Source organism: Dipodomys merriami, unplaced genomic scaffold, assembly GCF_024711535.1.
Source record: "Dipodomys merriami isolate MVZ:Mamm:240054 unplaced genomic scaffold, mDipMer1.0.p SCAF_8, whole genome shotgun sequence".
In the NCBI taxonomy this organism is placed as follows: Eukaryota; Metazoa; Chordata; class Mammalia; order Rodentia; family Heteromyidae; genus Dipodomys; species Dipodomys merriami.
Genome location: NW_027206401.1, coordinates 15162992 through 15179117, shown reverse-complemented (window position 1 = coordinate 15179117; position 16126 = coordinate 15162992). Strand labels below are relative to the sequence as shown.

At 38.0% G+C, this 16126-nt stretch overlaps 1 protein-coding gene across 10 annotated transcripts in view; it reads left to right on the top strand.

Moving 5' to 3' along the window:
• Window positions 1-16126, top strand: part of Utrn (utrophin) — a 427285-nt gene that overhangs the window by 335327 nt on the left and 75832 nt on the right. For all 10 annotated transcript variants that reach the window (XM_070010729.1, XM_070010724.1, XM_070010730.1 and 7 more), the window contains 3 exons: window positions 1058-1204; window positions 2925-3003; window positions 6562-6622. In XM_070010729.1, the coding sequence (XP_069866830.1) occupies window positions 1058-1204; window positions 2925-3003; window positions 6562-6622 (287 nt within the window). The remainder of the gene's footprint in view (window positions 1-1057; window positions 1205-2924; window positions 3004-6561; window positions 6623-16126) is intronic.

The window sequence follows — 16126 nt, the reverse complement described above, 5'->3', positions numbered from 1 at the left end:
AAAATCAAAAGATTAACTTTCTTGATAAAATCCAACTGTGTTGCCATAAAACACCTGACCATAAAAATGAAAAAAACCAAGCCCCAAAGACCTTGTTTGTCAAAGGTCTTTTTCTTTCATGTTCTCACCTGTGGCTTATAATAGGGAAATATTATATATTTTTAACCCCAGAGGAAATGTTTAAACTCCTTTATTGTTCCTTAAGATTTTTTTAAATCCTCTCCTGAAGTTACAACCATCTAATTGGAAAAATCAAATCAAATCAAATCAAATGTGTCCTCTTTTAAAATGAAAGTGGTTAGCACCACAGCTGCTTTCTCCCTCCCTCCCTCCCTCCCTCCCTCCCTCCTTCCCTCCCTCCCTCCCTCCCTCCCTCCCTCCCTCCCTCCTTCCCTCCCTCCCTCCCTCCCTTCCTTCCTTCCTTCCTTCCTCCCTCCCTCCCTCCCTCCCTCCCTCCCTCCCTCCCTCCCTTCCTTCCTTCCTTCCTTCCTTCCTTCCTTCCTTCCTTCCTTCCTTCCTTCCTTCCTTCCTTCCTCTGCCTTTCTCTTTCTTTCTCTTTCTCTCTCTCTCTTTCACTTTCTCTCTCTCTTACTTTTTCTTTTCTTTCTTTCTCTGCATTATCTCCTGTGCACTTCATGTAGCTCATGTGTGCACACTTTAGACTCAAGAGTTGGAGCCTGAAATCCTTAAACTACTGCATTAGTACATAAGGTACTGAGGGTGGTAGTCAAGATGATGATGGCTGGTGATCAATAACAGCTACATTTTCTAGAATTTTCATCTGATTCAGGACATGAAGGAGGCGCACAATCATTTAAATGGCATTGTATTGTTATTTTTCTCTTTGTGTGTATCATTCAAACCTCTGGGTTTTGAGGGTGACTAGCTGATCATTCAGGAGGGCTCTGGAGAAGCCAGCTGTTGTTGAATGGGTAGCTCTACCTTCTGGCCCTTGAGCTGGCCTTGCATTGACCTTGGCAAAAAGGTAGACATACTAGCTTCTATTTTATTGTATTTTTTTCTAGTGACACTTTTGGGGGGGGTCTGTTTCTTCCAGGCATTTAGAGAAGAAATCGCACCAATCAACTTAAAAGTGAAAACAATGAATGATTTGTCTAGCCAGCTGTCTCCCCTTGACCTGCATCCCTCTCTAAAGATGTCTCGTCAGCTGGATGACCTTAATATTCGATGGAAACTTCTACAGGTATCAGCTTGGCTCCTTCCTAACAGGCTTGTCCCTCCAAAGCTCTGGGAAGCCCACCTCCAGAGACGTTCATTTCTCTCTGTTTAACCAGTCATATTTGGTAAAAACTTGTGCAAACAATGATGTCAGGGGCTCATATATTTATGAATATCAGCTCCAGTGTAATTTTGTATGGAAATTTCACAAACTAAAATAAGTCACAGTAGCAGGTCACTGAAACATTTTCCAATAGTGGCTCATAAAGCTGGCATTTTTCTCTATTGTATATTTTTCCTTGCAGAAGCATAAGAAAATTTCCATCTTGTTTTCTTCTGATTATTGGTTGCTATATTCATGTTTAGGTGCCCTGTTTGGGTTTTTCCAGATAGCAAATTTATACTTTAGCTCCTAGATCTGAATGGCTCTAAGTCAGTTGTCTTCATAGCTCTAGACCTTATTCAGTTATTCCAGATTGAATAGAACTACCCCATGGGCAGTTCTCTTGAGATTCTTAGGTATGACAATTTGAAAGCCACTACTAATGCCAATCAAGAGTTTATGGCTGAGAGCAGGATGTGTGACTAACATCTCAGCACTCAGGAGTGTAAGTCAGATGGATCACAACTTTGAAGATCATAGGATCACAAGTTTGAAGTCAGCATAGTGTGCGTAGTGAGACCTCTCTCAAAAAAGCTAACCACTATCAACATCAAAAAGCATTCATGGTAGTGGAGCTTTGCCATATTCAGTAGCTACATCCAAGGACTCATAGTAAGCATACTTTTCCTCTGAGAATTAGTAAGGGGATTTTAGTAGAAGATTGAAAAAAATAATATTTTTGGTTCTTACGTCTATAGTAGATTGAAAAGGTAACATGAGTGTGTGGTATGGTATTTGGCAGTCTTCCTTATCCTGGACAAGAAGTGTTCATGATCTAGGACGAGTTAAGCAAATCTCTTTTTTTGGGGGAGGGCGTCTGGTTGTGGGGCCTGAACTCTGGGCCTTGGCGCTGTCCCTCAGCTCTTCAGCTTAAGGCTAGCGCTCTACCACTTTAGCCACAGCGCCACTTCCGGCTTTTTTCTTTTTGCTTTTATGCTGAGGAATCGAACCCAGGGCCTCAGGCATGCAAGGCAAGCACTCTACCACTGAGCCACCTTCCCAGCCCAAGCAAATCTCTTCAATGTATATGTGCTCACAGAAATGTTTGACCTTTTTTTTTTTTTTTTTAACATTGCATCATTTTTCTAATTTGTTGTCTTTCCATCATCTTCATGTAAGGATTCCATCCTTATTCACTTGCCTTCTCTTTTCATTATCACCATCTCCAAAAACTAAAAGTCAGGGAGTAAGTTACATTTGAAAGAGATAGGAAGCATAATGCTGTCACTCACTAGTTCTATGTCCTTGGCTACCTTCTTACGTCTCCATTTCTTTAATGATAAAATAGCAACAGGAATGATATTTAGCCAGCATGGCTACAGTGACAATTAAGAGTTTATTTTTAGAAGAATGTTTAGAATGTTTATGTTTAGAAGAATGTTTATGTTTAGAAGAATGTCTGTCTCTCCGTACATTAGTTGGTGCTAAAGTTGAAAAACAACATATGACATGGATACCAGGGGAGAGAAGTCTAGACAAGCAGCAGTAACTTAGGGCCATACCCTCATTTGTTGTCAGACTTTGAATCAAGGGTATTATTAAAGTCACTGTGTTGAAATCAAGTCATTGGCTGTGTGTGCAGGTTTCCGTGGATGATCGTCTTAAGCAGCTTCAGGAGGCCTATCAAGATTTTGGACCAGCTTCTCAGCATTTTCTCTCCAGTAAGTAGGGTAAATGACGGAACTTATTGACTGATAACATAGCCTTTCACTTTTACCCAAGGGGACATTGTCTTCACCTTTCTTAATATATTCACCTATAGTAGATAGGATGCATTAACAATAATAATAGTATTGGTTATTATCTGTTAATTACAGTTTTTCAATTGCCAGCTTGTTTTGATAGCTAATATGACATTCCACCCGAGTTTGGTTGTATAAAGGTTTTGATCTTTTCCGTAGGCACTTTATATTTTAATATATATTCTTAAAGGCATTTATATTTTAATAGTTTAATTTTTCTTCGAAGAATGTGCTTTTGTGTTAAAGATGTACCTGCAGCTTTTAAGGCTAGAAAAAGAATAGAGAGCTTTCCACAAATCTTTCCATGAGGAAATTTGTGTGTACGAATATAATCACCATCATATTTGCTTTTCCTTCTAGACTAGCATTGCAGATTGAGGTTTGCACAAACGTAGGTTTTTTTTTTAATGCACTATTCTCCAGTTGGAACTTTTAATTTTGTGTACACTGTATGACCTCTTGAATAATTTAAGGTCCTATTTTATTTATTATTCACTGCTGAGGATACTAAAGAAAGTAGGATTTAAGAGTCTCTCAGATTGAGTTTAAATATTCATTCTGCCTTTTACCAGGCCTGTGAATTTCTGAAAGTTAATTTCTTGGTCTTAAACATACCTTAATACCTATTTCCTCAGATGGCCTTGGGAACTTAGTGGAAAAATTTGTCAAGTTACACAAAGCACCCAGCCTGGATCTTGGCACACATACTTCCAGCAAATATTATTTCTTTTTCTTTCATTTCCTTTGGCAAATATATGTAAGACAGCAATTTGCTTAATCTAATTCAATTTGAGTAAAGTTTAAAACCTAGGACAAAGTGTACTTCTCAGTTACAACTTCTTTGTATCTGTAATCATAGGGAAAGCGTAGTATTTTATCTTACAGCTAAGTTCTTGATTACATTCTTGGTTTTCTCTTAATCTTTTTGTCACTGTTGATGAACTGCTTTACCTGAATGAAAGGTCAAGGTTCCCCCCCACTCACATTTTCAAGAATTCTAATAGAATTTTAATCAATCATCCTTCACGCTGCTCCACGCTACACTCTAACATACACCCATCGTTAGTTTTTCAAACTTGAACCCTTAGGCAATCCATCTTTGAACGATGAAGAATCCTTTCTGGAATACCATTTACTAGGCAAAATTTTTGTTGTTTTATTTTTTTAATTTGTAAGTACTAGGGTTTGAATGTAGGACCATGAGCTTCTAGAAAGGAGCTTTGCCACTTGAGCCATGCTACTAAATCTTCTTGCTTTAATTGTCTTTTGAATAGGGTCTCATACTTTTGTCCATGGCTGGTCTTGGACTGTGATCCTCCTACTTAGGCCTCCAACATGAGTGGAATTATAGACTTGGACTGACCAAGTTCAGCTTATAGAATAAGATGGAGTTCTCACAAACTGTTTTTACCTGAGCTGGCCTTGAACTGGTATCTTCCTGATTGCCTTCCAAGTAGCTGGGATTACACACATGTGCTCCCACTGGTTACCCTGGGGAGTATGTTTTCGTGTTGATACTATTATTGTTGAAATAAATAGGACTTTAGTGTTCTCATTACACTTTGAGTCCTCCCCTTTCTTACACTTAATTCTATAGAATGTGAAACTAGACAGTAAGACCAAATTAAAGAACTTTCAAAATAATTGAGACTCTCTTTACAGTTCTAATGTTCACTTATCTATTAATATGGGTGAAACGCTGCATTTTCCCCTAACAGCCACTCTTGCATTATAGAAATCAGTTCTTATTCTTCAAGAAATGGAGTATTGTAAAATTAATGAACATTTGGTGAAACTCAAGCACATGGTCTTTTATATGGTCCAAGAAAGTTGAGGTTATTTAGATCAAAATAATGATTAACATGAATGGGGAATTGTAAATGAAATCCCAATTAGTAAATGTAATAATTGTTGTTCTTTGCTGCTTAGAAATTTTGGCTTTATTTTATTTCTTGGACTCTAGCCATGGTTATAAAAGAAGTCTGTTTAGTTAGGCACAAAAGAAGAATTGACCCATTAGCCTAGTGCCAACAATGAAATGAGGTTGTCTCTAATGAGAAATATAATTTACTTTGTACCTCATTTGGGGAAGGATTGAATTTAGAGTCTCAAAGTTGCTAGATAATCTCTCCCACTTGAATCATGTCCCTCTTCCTTTTGCTTTTTTTGTGGGGGTGGGGGTGTTTGAATTCATGGCTGGGCACTGACCATGAGTATTTTTGCTCATAATCTACCACTTTGAGCCACAGAGCCATTTCCAGCTTTTTTATGGTAATTAATTGGAGATAAAGAGTCTCATGAACTTTTCTGCTACTTGGGTAGACTTTGAACTACAATCCTCAGATCTCAGCCTCCTAAGTAGCTAGGATTATAGAAGTGAGCCACCACTTTGGAGTAGAAAACTGACTGAACTACTATTCTGAAGATTCAGCCATTAGTCCTATCTGAGCTCTGTATTTATTTACTAACAATCACTTTTTACAATCTTATTTTAGTTCTATGCATTTAATTCCTTCTCTATCAAATGGAACTTGAATGTGTGTTATGTTGTCAGCTTTTAAAGCCAAAGATATATTTGGCAGTGGTTAACAAAGTTTACAAAGCCACACATTTGTACGATATCAAAATAACATGAAATTCAGAAAAAAGAATTATTGATAACAGCTGACTATGGAAAGGTCTAGTAGTATTTGGTCTAATAATAATATTTTACAACTTTTTATTTAGGTCAGTTAGCAGAATTCCTCTAGTCACATGTGGTACTCTTAAATAAGTCTTAAAATAAGCGACTTACTGTAGGAATGGTATGCTTTTTATTAATAAGTAATTGGTATTGTGAAAATTAAATACCTCAATAAAAAATATAAAATCTCAACCATGGTAATTTCTACTGCCAAAGTAAGACTCTATTCTCGGTGGATTTCAAAAGATACTTCTGCATAGCTGATGGGCCCTATTCTGTACAATCTCTTACCTTGTGCCATTTTATTTTTTTCTGTTTTCATGAAATTTAATTTAATTTGTACCCTCTGTGTTCAGTAGCTACTCCTGTGAATATGACATACAATAAAAATATTACTAGTGATCTGCAAATTCAGTCTTGAGAAATGTAATTTTTAATCTGGATTTTACAATCTGTAGGGTTCCGTTTCCAGATGGCACTAAGTCTCCTGTTGTGTTGATGATAAATCAAAACCAAAACAAAACAAAAACCTGTTCTTTATAAAGTATTTATATCAACAGGTTCAGTTAGCATTTGGCATTAGAAATAGAATCTGGGTTGTTTCTTTCCTTACTTCAAATGAATCTTTAAAGCCATTCTAGTTGGCCCTGTTATGTGTCATCATCAAGAGGAGTCTACATCCAATGCCAGAGTGGCCTGGCTGGATTTGCTGTAAAGGTGCTCAGTTGTTTCACGTGAAGGTGGAAGGCTTCTGGGTTACCAGCATTTCTAATCATCTGCTTCTGTCTCCTCAGCCTCAGTGCAGCTGCCATGGCAAAGATCCATTTCACATAACAAAGTGCCCTATTACATCAAGTAAGTTGATTTTTTAATTCTCTCTTCTGATACCAACAAAAAGAACTTCTATTCATAACTTATAAGCCCCTCATAGCTTTTAAAAGTGGAATTTAGCCAGGTGCCAGTGGCTCACACCTGTAATCCCAGCTACTCAGGAAGCTGAGATCTGAGGATCACAGTTCTAAGCCACCTGAGGCAGAAAAGTTCCCGTGAAACTCTTATCTCCAATTAACCACTCAGAAACCAAAAGTGGAGCTGTAGCTCAACTGGTAGAGCACTAGCCTTGAGTACAAAGAGGCTCAAGGTCAGTGCCCAGGTCCTGCGTTCAAGCATCATAACTGACAAAAAAAAAAGTGGCCAGGCTGGGAAGGTGGCTCAGTGGTAGAGTGCTTGCCTTGCATGCCTGAGGCCCTGGGTTCGATTCCTCAGCACCAGATAACTAAAAAGAAGAAAGCAGGAAGTGGCGCTGTGGCTCAAGTGGTCGAGCGCTAGCCTTGAGCTGAAGAGCTGAGGGACAGCACCCAGGCCCAGAGTTCAGGCCCCACAACCGGACCCCCCCCCCAAAAAAAAGGGGAATTCATTCCTCTTATATGAAGGAAAAACGATGTATGTAGTTGGAATGATAATTGCCATTGATGAGTTTTTCTTTGTTTTGGGAGATTATATCTACATAATTAATTCACAGTCATCAGTTTTGTGGTCTACTAGCTTCTCCCTTCTGCATAGTTTTTCTTCTTCATATGTAACACTTTATAAATTATGAGTCATTTTACATGGCATCTTATTAGTGTTTTATTCTTGGCTTAATCTTTGTATTGTCATAGGACAGAATGATACAATACTACTTCTCCAAGTTCTTGAAGTGTAACTTAGTCTATCTATTGATTTACCACTTAAGAAGAGTCATGGTTGACCGTGTTTCATGTATAAGGAGAGATGTCATAATTATGAGAGTGTACACCTATTGTCAGGAGACAGCTTTGTCTTAGATAAGCTGTGTCACTGCAGGCAAATTGAGTTAATATCTCTATGCTTCCCTCCGTAAGTATTTCTTTACCTCCCTCTCTCACTCATTCTCTCTTTCTTTTCTAGTACTGGTGTTTGAACTTGGGGCTTCATGCAGGTGCTCTACAACTTGAGCTAGTTGTTTCTGAATTAGAATTTTTCTCTATGCTTGCCCCAGCCTGGAATGTTACTCTTTTCATGCTTTCTTTTGTCATTGGGTAACAGGCATTTAATACTAGGCTCAATCATTGTGCTTCCACATAGATGGGTCATTGGTTGAGATGGAATCTCATGAACTTCAGTGCCCTGGTTGGCTTTGAACGATGATCCTTTGATCTTCACCTCCCAAATACTATGATTATAGGCTTGAGCCACCATATCTAGCTAGTCTTTTCTTATGAATCTGTCTTAAACTCTAAAATTATCTGCAGGTTAAAAAAACGGTTGCCAAAATATTTACCAAATATAATAAGCAGGATGTCTTTCATATATTACAGTTTTATATTTTATTATGTACAATATTCAGTATATTGGGTTGAGATGAATTTGAGAGCAAATTATCAGACCAGTTGATTGGTATCCAATTTGTGAAAGCACAAATGGAAAGGAGTCAGAGGCTGGGGAAATTGGTATCTTATTAAAATCTAACACCTTTAAATGTTTTTTACAGTTTTACTCCAAGTAATAACAACAACAATAATGATAGTATTAGAGAAATTTAATTTGCTTGTGCAAATATTGACTTAAACTGAATACTAGTTTAGATATATATCTGATGTAGGATAATATCTCTCTCCCCAGTGATGCCTACATCTAATCCTTAGAACCTGTGAATATATTAGTTTGCATAACAAGGGAAAATCAAATTTGCAAACCACTGAACCTTAAAGTATGAAGATTATTCTGAGAGATCCAGTGTAACTACAGGGGGCAAGAGTGGGGGGCAGGAGAAAGGAACAGGTTCTGTGAGGGATTTAAAGATGCTACAACACTGTCTTTGAGGATGGAGGGAAAGAATCACAGTGCTGAGAAAGCAGAGGTATAAAAGTGAGAGGTACAGGAGATGGGGTTCCTGTAGCCCATCCGAGGGGGAACCCAGCCCTGCCAAACTTGATTTCAGCCCGGCAAGGCTTTTATGCAGAAGCAGTAGAATATGCACCTGTGGACTGTACAAATTGTAGAAGTCCATGCAGATTAGCTGGAACTAATTAGTTGACTGAATTGACCTGGTGTCCTGTATAAGCTGTTACTTTTAAAATGAGTAGACTAGATATAGTAATGATTTTTGGTTTTACTACATGAAAATCTTAAATCTCTTGTTCAATTATGTTTCAGTGATGGTTTACTATTTAATTTGGGAGTTTTAAAAGCCTGTTTTTAATGCCAACTCTAAAAGGATTTCCATTAATTCTACATCAATTGTATATATGCATATATATATATATATATATATATATATATATGCATAGCTGGGAATTAGATAATCTGAGTCAGAATAGCTCTAGTTTATAATGCATATCATTGTGGCAGACCCTGATTGGGTTGTAGTTTTGCTTAATGTACAAGTTCTTTTGAGGCTGATTGGTTGTTCATGTGACATCTCATTGACTAAACCTAACCAGCATTTGAGGAAAAAAATATATGGATGATATAATGCTTATTAGTTTTATTGATGGCGTTTAGGTCAGAAACATCCTAAACTATGCTCTGTATTCTTAGTAAAATATTACATTTTTCCTAAATATATATAGTTTTGTTGTTAAGTGTCTTAAAACACATTTACTAGAACAGTTTTTCCTGTTTTTATAAAACTTTCTTAACCAAGATGTTTACTATTTGCTCTGTTGTACAACTTTTATATGCAATTTCCTCATTTTAAAAAAATGGAACATACAACTTGAGAAGTAGAGATTCAAAAGCCAGCATTTCCTATGAAGAACAGTTATGAAAACAAAAGCTAATTCCCAGCCAAACTAATGAGCTACTCAATAATAAATGAAAATGCTTTTAATATACACTTTTTTTGCATGGCTGCACAAATGAATAAAAGAGAAATGTCATGTATTCGGCATTTCTTGGGGGTAAATTAGAATGTACTAATCAAGTAGAAAGAGTAGATGTTCCCAAATTTTCAATGTTAAAGTACATATTATATATATAGAGAGAGAGTGTGTATTTTATATATAAGTAGACACTATATTTATACATACATTTATATAATGTATATATCAAGAAAACTGGAAGGAACAGGACAAATTTTTTTCCCATTACAGTTTTATAGATTTCGTTTAAATAGACTTTGATGCTTCCTCATGTATTTCTAAGTAATCATGCATGCTAAGTAATTCTTTGCTTTCTTTATATAATCTTTAAGTGGTTGTATGAAGGAGTTGCCATTTAGCAAAGCAGTCTATGAATACAATTCTTCTTTATCAATGTCTCCCTTTCCACATTCTCACCCAGCCCTCCCCTACAAACCCCTTCCCTCATTCTAAATTTTGTAAGCTATACATTGGATTTTTTTTTACTACATTCTTCCCATCTTCTTTTCTTAATATCTTGAAGTATACTATGGTAAATTGTTTCTAAAGAATAATAGAATATCAGTCTGAATTGTAATAGTACCTATGGCAGGTATCTCTCATTTCTTTTATTTCTTTTTTTTCTGTCGGTTATGGGGCTTGAATGCTGGGCTTGGGCGCTGTCCCTCAGCTCTTCAGCTCAAGGCCAGCACTCTACCGCTTGAGCTACAGTGTCACTTCTGGTTTTCTAGTGGTTTATTGGACATAAGAGTCTCACAGACTTTCCTGCCTGGGTTGGCTTTGAACCGTGATCCTCAGATCTCAGCCTCCTGAGTAGCTGGATTACAGGCCTGAGCCACCGGCACCTGGCTCTCTCTTATTTCTTACTGTCTGTGTCCATCAGATTTCTGCCACAATAACAAATACTGAGCAGTATTGATTTGGGCTCACCAAGTGTAGAGGTTCCAATCCCTGAATGGTTGATTGGTTGCTTTGGGGTCTGTGGCTAGGTTCAGCAATCCTGGTGGGAGCATGAAAAGGCAGAACCTTTCATTGCGTAGTCAGGAAGCAATAGAGAAGAAGAGAAAGGATTCTGGGCTCACAGTCTCCTTGAAGGCCATGCTCCACATACCCATCTTCCACTGGGATGGATATCTTAAAGGTTCCAAGCTTCCCAACAGCACCAGCATTGCCACCTGTGCCAACACACAGGTGTTTGGGGAATGGTAGGCAGTCAGACTACAGCAACACCTTAAGTTGAAACTTACCTTTATGTTGTGTTTACTGGCTGTAAGGAAGACTTTCTAAACATGATCTACTTGGTTTTTTCTACCATTGTCCAATGGCAGCTCATTATGCTCTGAGTTTAGAAGTTCGCTTCTGCTGTCTTTGTTATGTATAAAAATCTACCACAGAAACTTGGCCTCATCTGTTGTAAAAGTTTGCTCACACGTTTGTGTTTTGTATAGATTGTTCCTTTCCTCAGCTGACAGTGACTCTCTTCAGGCAGTTTGGGTGGTAAAAGGAATGACTGGTAAAAGTTTAGTGTTGAGCTTTTCCTCATATGCCACATTAATCGTGTAAAACACATTGATTTTTATTTTTCCCCTGAACTTTGTCTAATATGCCACATTAATCATGTAAAACACATTGCTTTTCATTTTTCTCCAGAAAATAATATAATATAGCAGTAAATACAGAGTGCTAATGGTGAATGATGATGATCACTGAAATAAATTACATTTTTAAGCACTCACTTCCAAGGCACTGTGCAATTTCTTATACATAGCCCAGTGAAGAATAGAAATAAGCATTACCTTTGTTGACAGTAACTAACAAATGCATCAATAAATAATCATAATGTACACAGAGAGCCAACTTGAGATGACACCGCCAGTAATTGGAAAATCCAGAGTTTGAACCCAGGGATTTAACTTTCCAGGAACTCTTTCCAACTATGCGGACCTAAAATCATTTCATCAAAGAAATTTTGGGTCAGATGAATATTGTATTTAAGATGCAGAAGAAACATAGGGAAAGAATGTACCAGCATCCTTTATTTCATACTAAAGACTAATTACTATTTATTATACCTGGTTACCATTTATTATGTGCCTCATGCATCTCTTGTATTCTGTGCCTTTTCTTAGATCCCACACTGCCTTTTTGTAGGCCTCTCCATAGGCTATCCTGTGTTTGTGTGGTTAAGGACATGACACATGGTAATAGACTAAGGTGTTTTCTATATTTAAGAGAATATTGTTCTCCACAGTCTTGTCAGGAAAAGCATTGCAGGAATTTTGAGATGTGAAGATGGACAAAACAGTAGAGTCCCCTTTCATCCTTCCCCTTCCTCACTGGGGATTTCTGTTGGTGGCTGGATTTCTGTTTATGAGGAAGATAGCTCACAGATCCCATGCATCTTTACCTAGAGATAGTTGTCTATAAATCCAGCCTGTTGGTGAGCCATATACTATTTAAGAGGACCTAGAAGGCAACTTAGGAAGGATGGTTCTCCTTTCTTTCCCACTCTTGTCTTTTCTAAATTCCAAGGACCTTATTTCTCAAAACCAGCTTTCCTGTTGGTACACATGCCTATCATTAACAGGTTCATTTCTGGTTTTTCCTCCAGAATGTGAAGTACAGACAGATATTTATACTTTGTAGAGCCCTAAGCACCATGTTCAATCTCATAACTTTCATGTGGGCATTAGTCATCTCTGATTAGACATAGAACCTGGGTAGCAACGTTGTCTCAAAATGACATTCCTCAAAATTCTAAGATGTTGAGCAGAGGAAACCAATGCTTCTCAACCTCATTGCCTTCCGTTTTCTCTACTTGTTTAAATTTCTCTGTTGCTAATTCTACACAGCCATCTTTTTTCTTTTAGAACCTCTCCTTACCTCCCAGGGTCATCATTTAACTGGTCTTATCCTCCACTAATGCTAGGGAAATAAAATAGGGTTATCAATGAAATCTTGGAGGGAGATGTGTTTTATTATGGCCATCACATAGTGCATACCAACTAACTGTAGTTGGTAAGACAAAAAAAAAAATTAGTGCATTTTGTTTTGTTTTGTGGTCCTGTTAGGTAAATGCTCTGCCACTAAGTTACAACCCCAACTATTGGTTTGATGAGGACAGTTCTCAGAATACAGCTCAGGCTGACTTACACTTGCTATGTTGCTCAGATTGTCATTGAACTTGTGATCCCCCTGTCTCTGCCTTCCGAGTGCTTGGAATACAGGCATGTGGTACACCATTCCCATCTGATGCATGTTTCTTTAGAAGGATTTGGGAGTTAGCATCCGGGATATAAATGAAATAATCCTCCCTTGAGTAAGGGCAGAGAGGAAATGTAGCAGTGGGGAATCCAAATAATACAGACTTAACAGCAAGGTCACTGCCAGCAAAGGCACGTATGGGTACCCCAACAACAACAATTAACACAAGGCACTCTGTCTTTAAAGGTTATTGAAAATTTATTCTAGAATAAAGTAATTCCATAGTAAAGATACAATTAGCAGTGAAAGATGAGTGCATTTTTCTCTGAAAGGCTTCCTTCAACAGTCTTCATTTCTCTCTTCCTCCTTGTGGAGAAGAGGAATGACATTCTTCATTTCTGTATCTTGCAGTGGAGAGCCCATGGGACACATGTGGGACATGTAAGTCCCTTTCCAGAGGTAGAGCTTGTGTTTTTGCTTTTAGTGGTGAAGAAATAAGTGACCCAAGCACTGGTGGCTTGTGCACATAATCCTAGCTACTCAGGAAGCTGAAGATCTTGGTTAGAAGACATCCTGGGCAGGAAAGTCCCTGAGACACTTATATCTAATAAACTGTCAAAAGGCTGGAAGTCAAACTGTGGCTTAAGTGGTAGAGCATTATCTTTGAGTAAAAGAAGCTCCGGGAGTTGGAGAGGGGAAGGAAAAAAACAAAATGTTTAAATAAGGATACAGGTTAACCCATTGTAACAATGAGATGTACAAGACACTGTTGACCAATGAACTTCACAATTTAGGCTGGGGGGAGTAAGTTGTGGAAGTGGGAGGGAAGGGATGGTAGGGGAAAACAAAGGAGGAGGCAGCAATGCTGGATAGGAAATGTGCTCATTAACTTGCTTATGTAACTATAACCCCTCTGTACAGTATTTCCACAATCACAAATATATATATATATATATATATATATATATATATATATATATATATATATATATAAGCTCAGGGATAGTGACTAGGCCCAGAACCAACACAAAAGAGGAGGAAGAGAGGGACTGTAGGAGGGACAGAGGGAGGAAGAAAGGAGGGAATAAAGAAAATGTACTAGAGAGTCTTTCTAAGAAACTGTCTACAACTCAATCTTTATTGAAAATAAATATTTAAAACTTACTAGGTGAACTGAGCTGATAGGAGGTATGAGCAAAATTGCTCAATGAGGGAATATAAGCGCTTTGGGCACACTAAACTTCTGCACTTGGAAGCAATGTTAGACAGATGAGCTGCCTTCTCTGAACAGCAGACATCCTGTCCCGAGTGGCCAGCACCCAGGAAACATAACAGAATGAGATAGGTGGTGGTATACAGAATATACAACTTGATTGTAAAGCTGATTTGTGAAAAAAGGGATAAAGGGTGATAGTTAAGGTGTGTGCTTACACATGCACTCGCGTGCACGGATGTGTATTTATGTTTTGCAGAAAATAGCAGGGTTGATATGTGGGACGAGAGTTTTTAAAGAAAACATTGGGAAGAATTGGCTGTTGATAGGAGTCTGACAACTTCTCAGATAAAAAGGGGAGAGGAAGACAGGCAGAAGAAGGAAAAGTACTGATTAGGGAGTTGGATGATGAGGTCCTAATCTACTGGTTTAAGTGTGAGATGAAATGACATGAGACAAAGGCAGGGGAGGAAGCTGCTTTTGGTGTGGGAATGAGAAGGTGCTTATTGCCCTGGAGTTTGAGAAGCAAGTTTATTAAGGAAGGGAGCACTGTTACCCGTTTTAAATCAGATAGTTAAAGTAAAATCAGTCTGTCTGGTGAGTGATTTGCTCCAGTTGTGTTCTTCTACAGCTGCTTAGGTTCAGAAAATGCAAGTGATTGAACGGATCAAGTCCTGGGATTCGCCCAGGGAAGGAGAGAAGCAAGCGAGATGAGGTTGGTTTGATTGTAATGATGGACTACAGGCTGAAATTTGGACAGAGTCATCAAGAAATATTTTCAAAGCCTTCATTTTTGCAAATATATTTCCATAATCAGGAGTTTAGGCTTAAGTAGCCATCTGTGTTCAATTTCTATTTCTGCTATTTGCATATGCTCTTGGGTAAGTGATCTAAATCCCCTCTGCCCTAGTCTCCTTCAAGTATAAAATACTGGTAACATTTTCGCCTAAACCATAACACTAAACGATAACACTATAGTTGGATGGAGGCTGACCTTAAAGAAAGGGAGGCTTCACACATAGAAAGTACAGCTGGAACTCTAGAATGATGGGATGTTACCATCCATAGTGAACATTATATGACCTCACACAGTGTGTTATATTTCACGTGTCACTACAAAGAAGTAGTGTTCTCTTTCTATGATTGTCTTACCCTAAAAGCACTATGTTGTTTTCTCACATTTGTTATTTTTTTAATTAACTCATTCACCTTTACTTTTTGCTCCTGTATTTATAATTGGAATGACAAGATTAATGCAAGCTTTCGGAAACCTAGTTCAAAGCATAAAATTGGGTAGATACTAAGAAGTAAAGATATTTGGCTACTTGTCACCTTTTGGATAAGCAGAATGCTTTCTGAAAATCTTTTTTTTTGTGGGGGGGGGGGAATCCGGTCATGGGGCTTGAACTTTGGGCCTGGGCGCTGTCCCTCAGCTCTTCAGCTCGAGGCTAGCACTCTACCACTTAAGCCACAGTGCTACTTCCGGATTTTTTTCTTTTTGCTTATGTGGTGCTGAGGAATCGACCCCAGGGCCTCAGGCATGCAAGGCAAGCACTCTACCACTGAGCCACCTTCCCAGCCCCCTTCTGAAAATCTTTTAAGTTTTCAGAAAAAAAAATTTTTAAAGCAACTCCTGTAATGAGGACAAATGGCCTTCAAATATATATTTCCCATAGCATTGTTTGCCTAGAAGTCAGCATTTATCCTATTCATCAAAAGCACCTGGAGTTGGGTTCCTCACCTGACTCCACTGATACGGTGTGACATTTTGGAGTTTTAACGTATTGCTTTGTATGGCTTATCAGAGTATATCCTCCTAAATAATAACAGGGATATAAACTATTAGCCTAGCTGTGTAATATTCCATTAAAGCCTACAAAGTGTAGGGACAATACATTACCTCAGGAAGGCCACTGAAGAGTAAAGGGAAACTTTTTTTAAAACAAATTTCCTTTTATTATTAGTAGTAGTATTAGTATTGGTGGTAGTAGTAGTAGTAGTAGAAATAGAAGTAGTAGACACATCTTTAAGTACTTATACAAAGGAGTTTCCATCCAG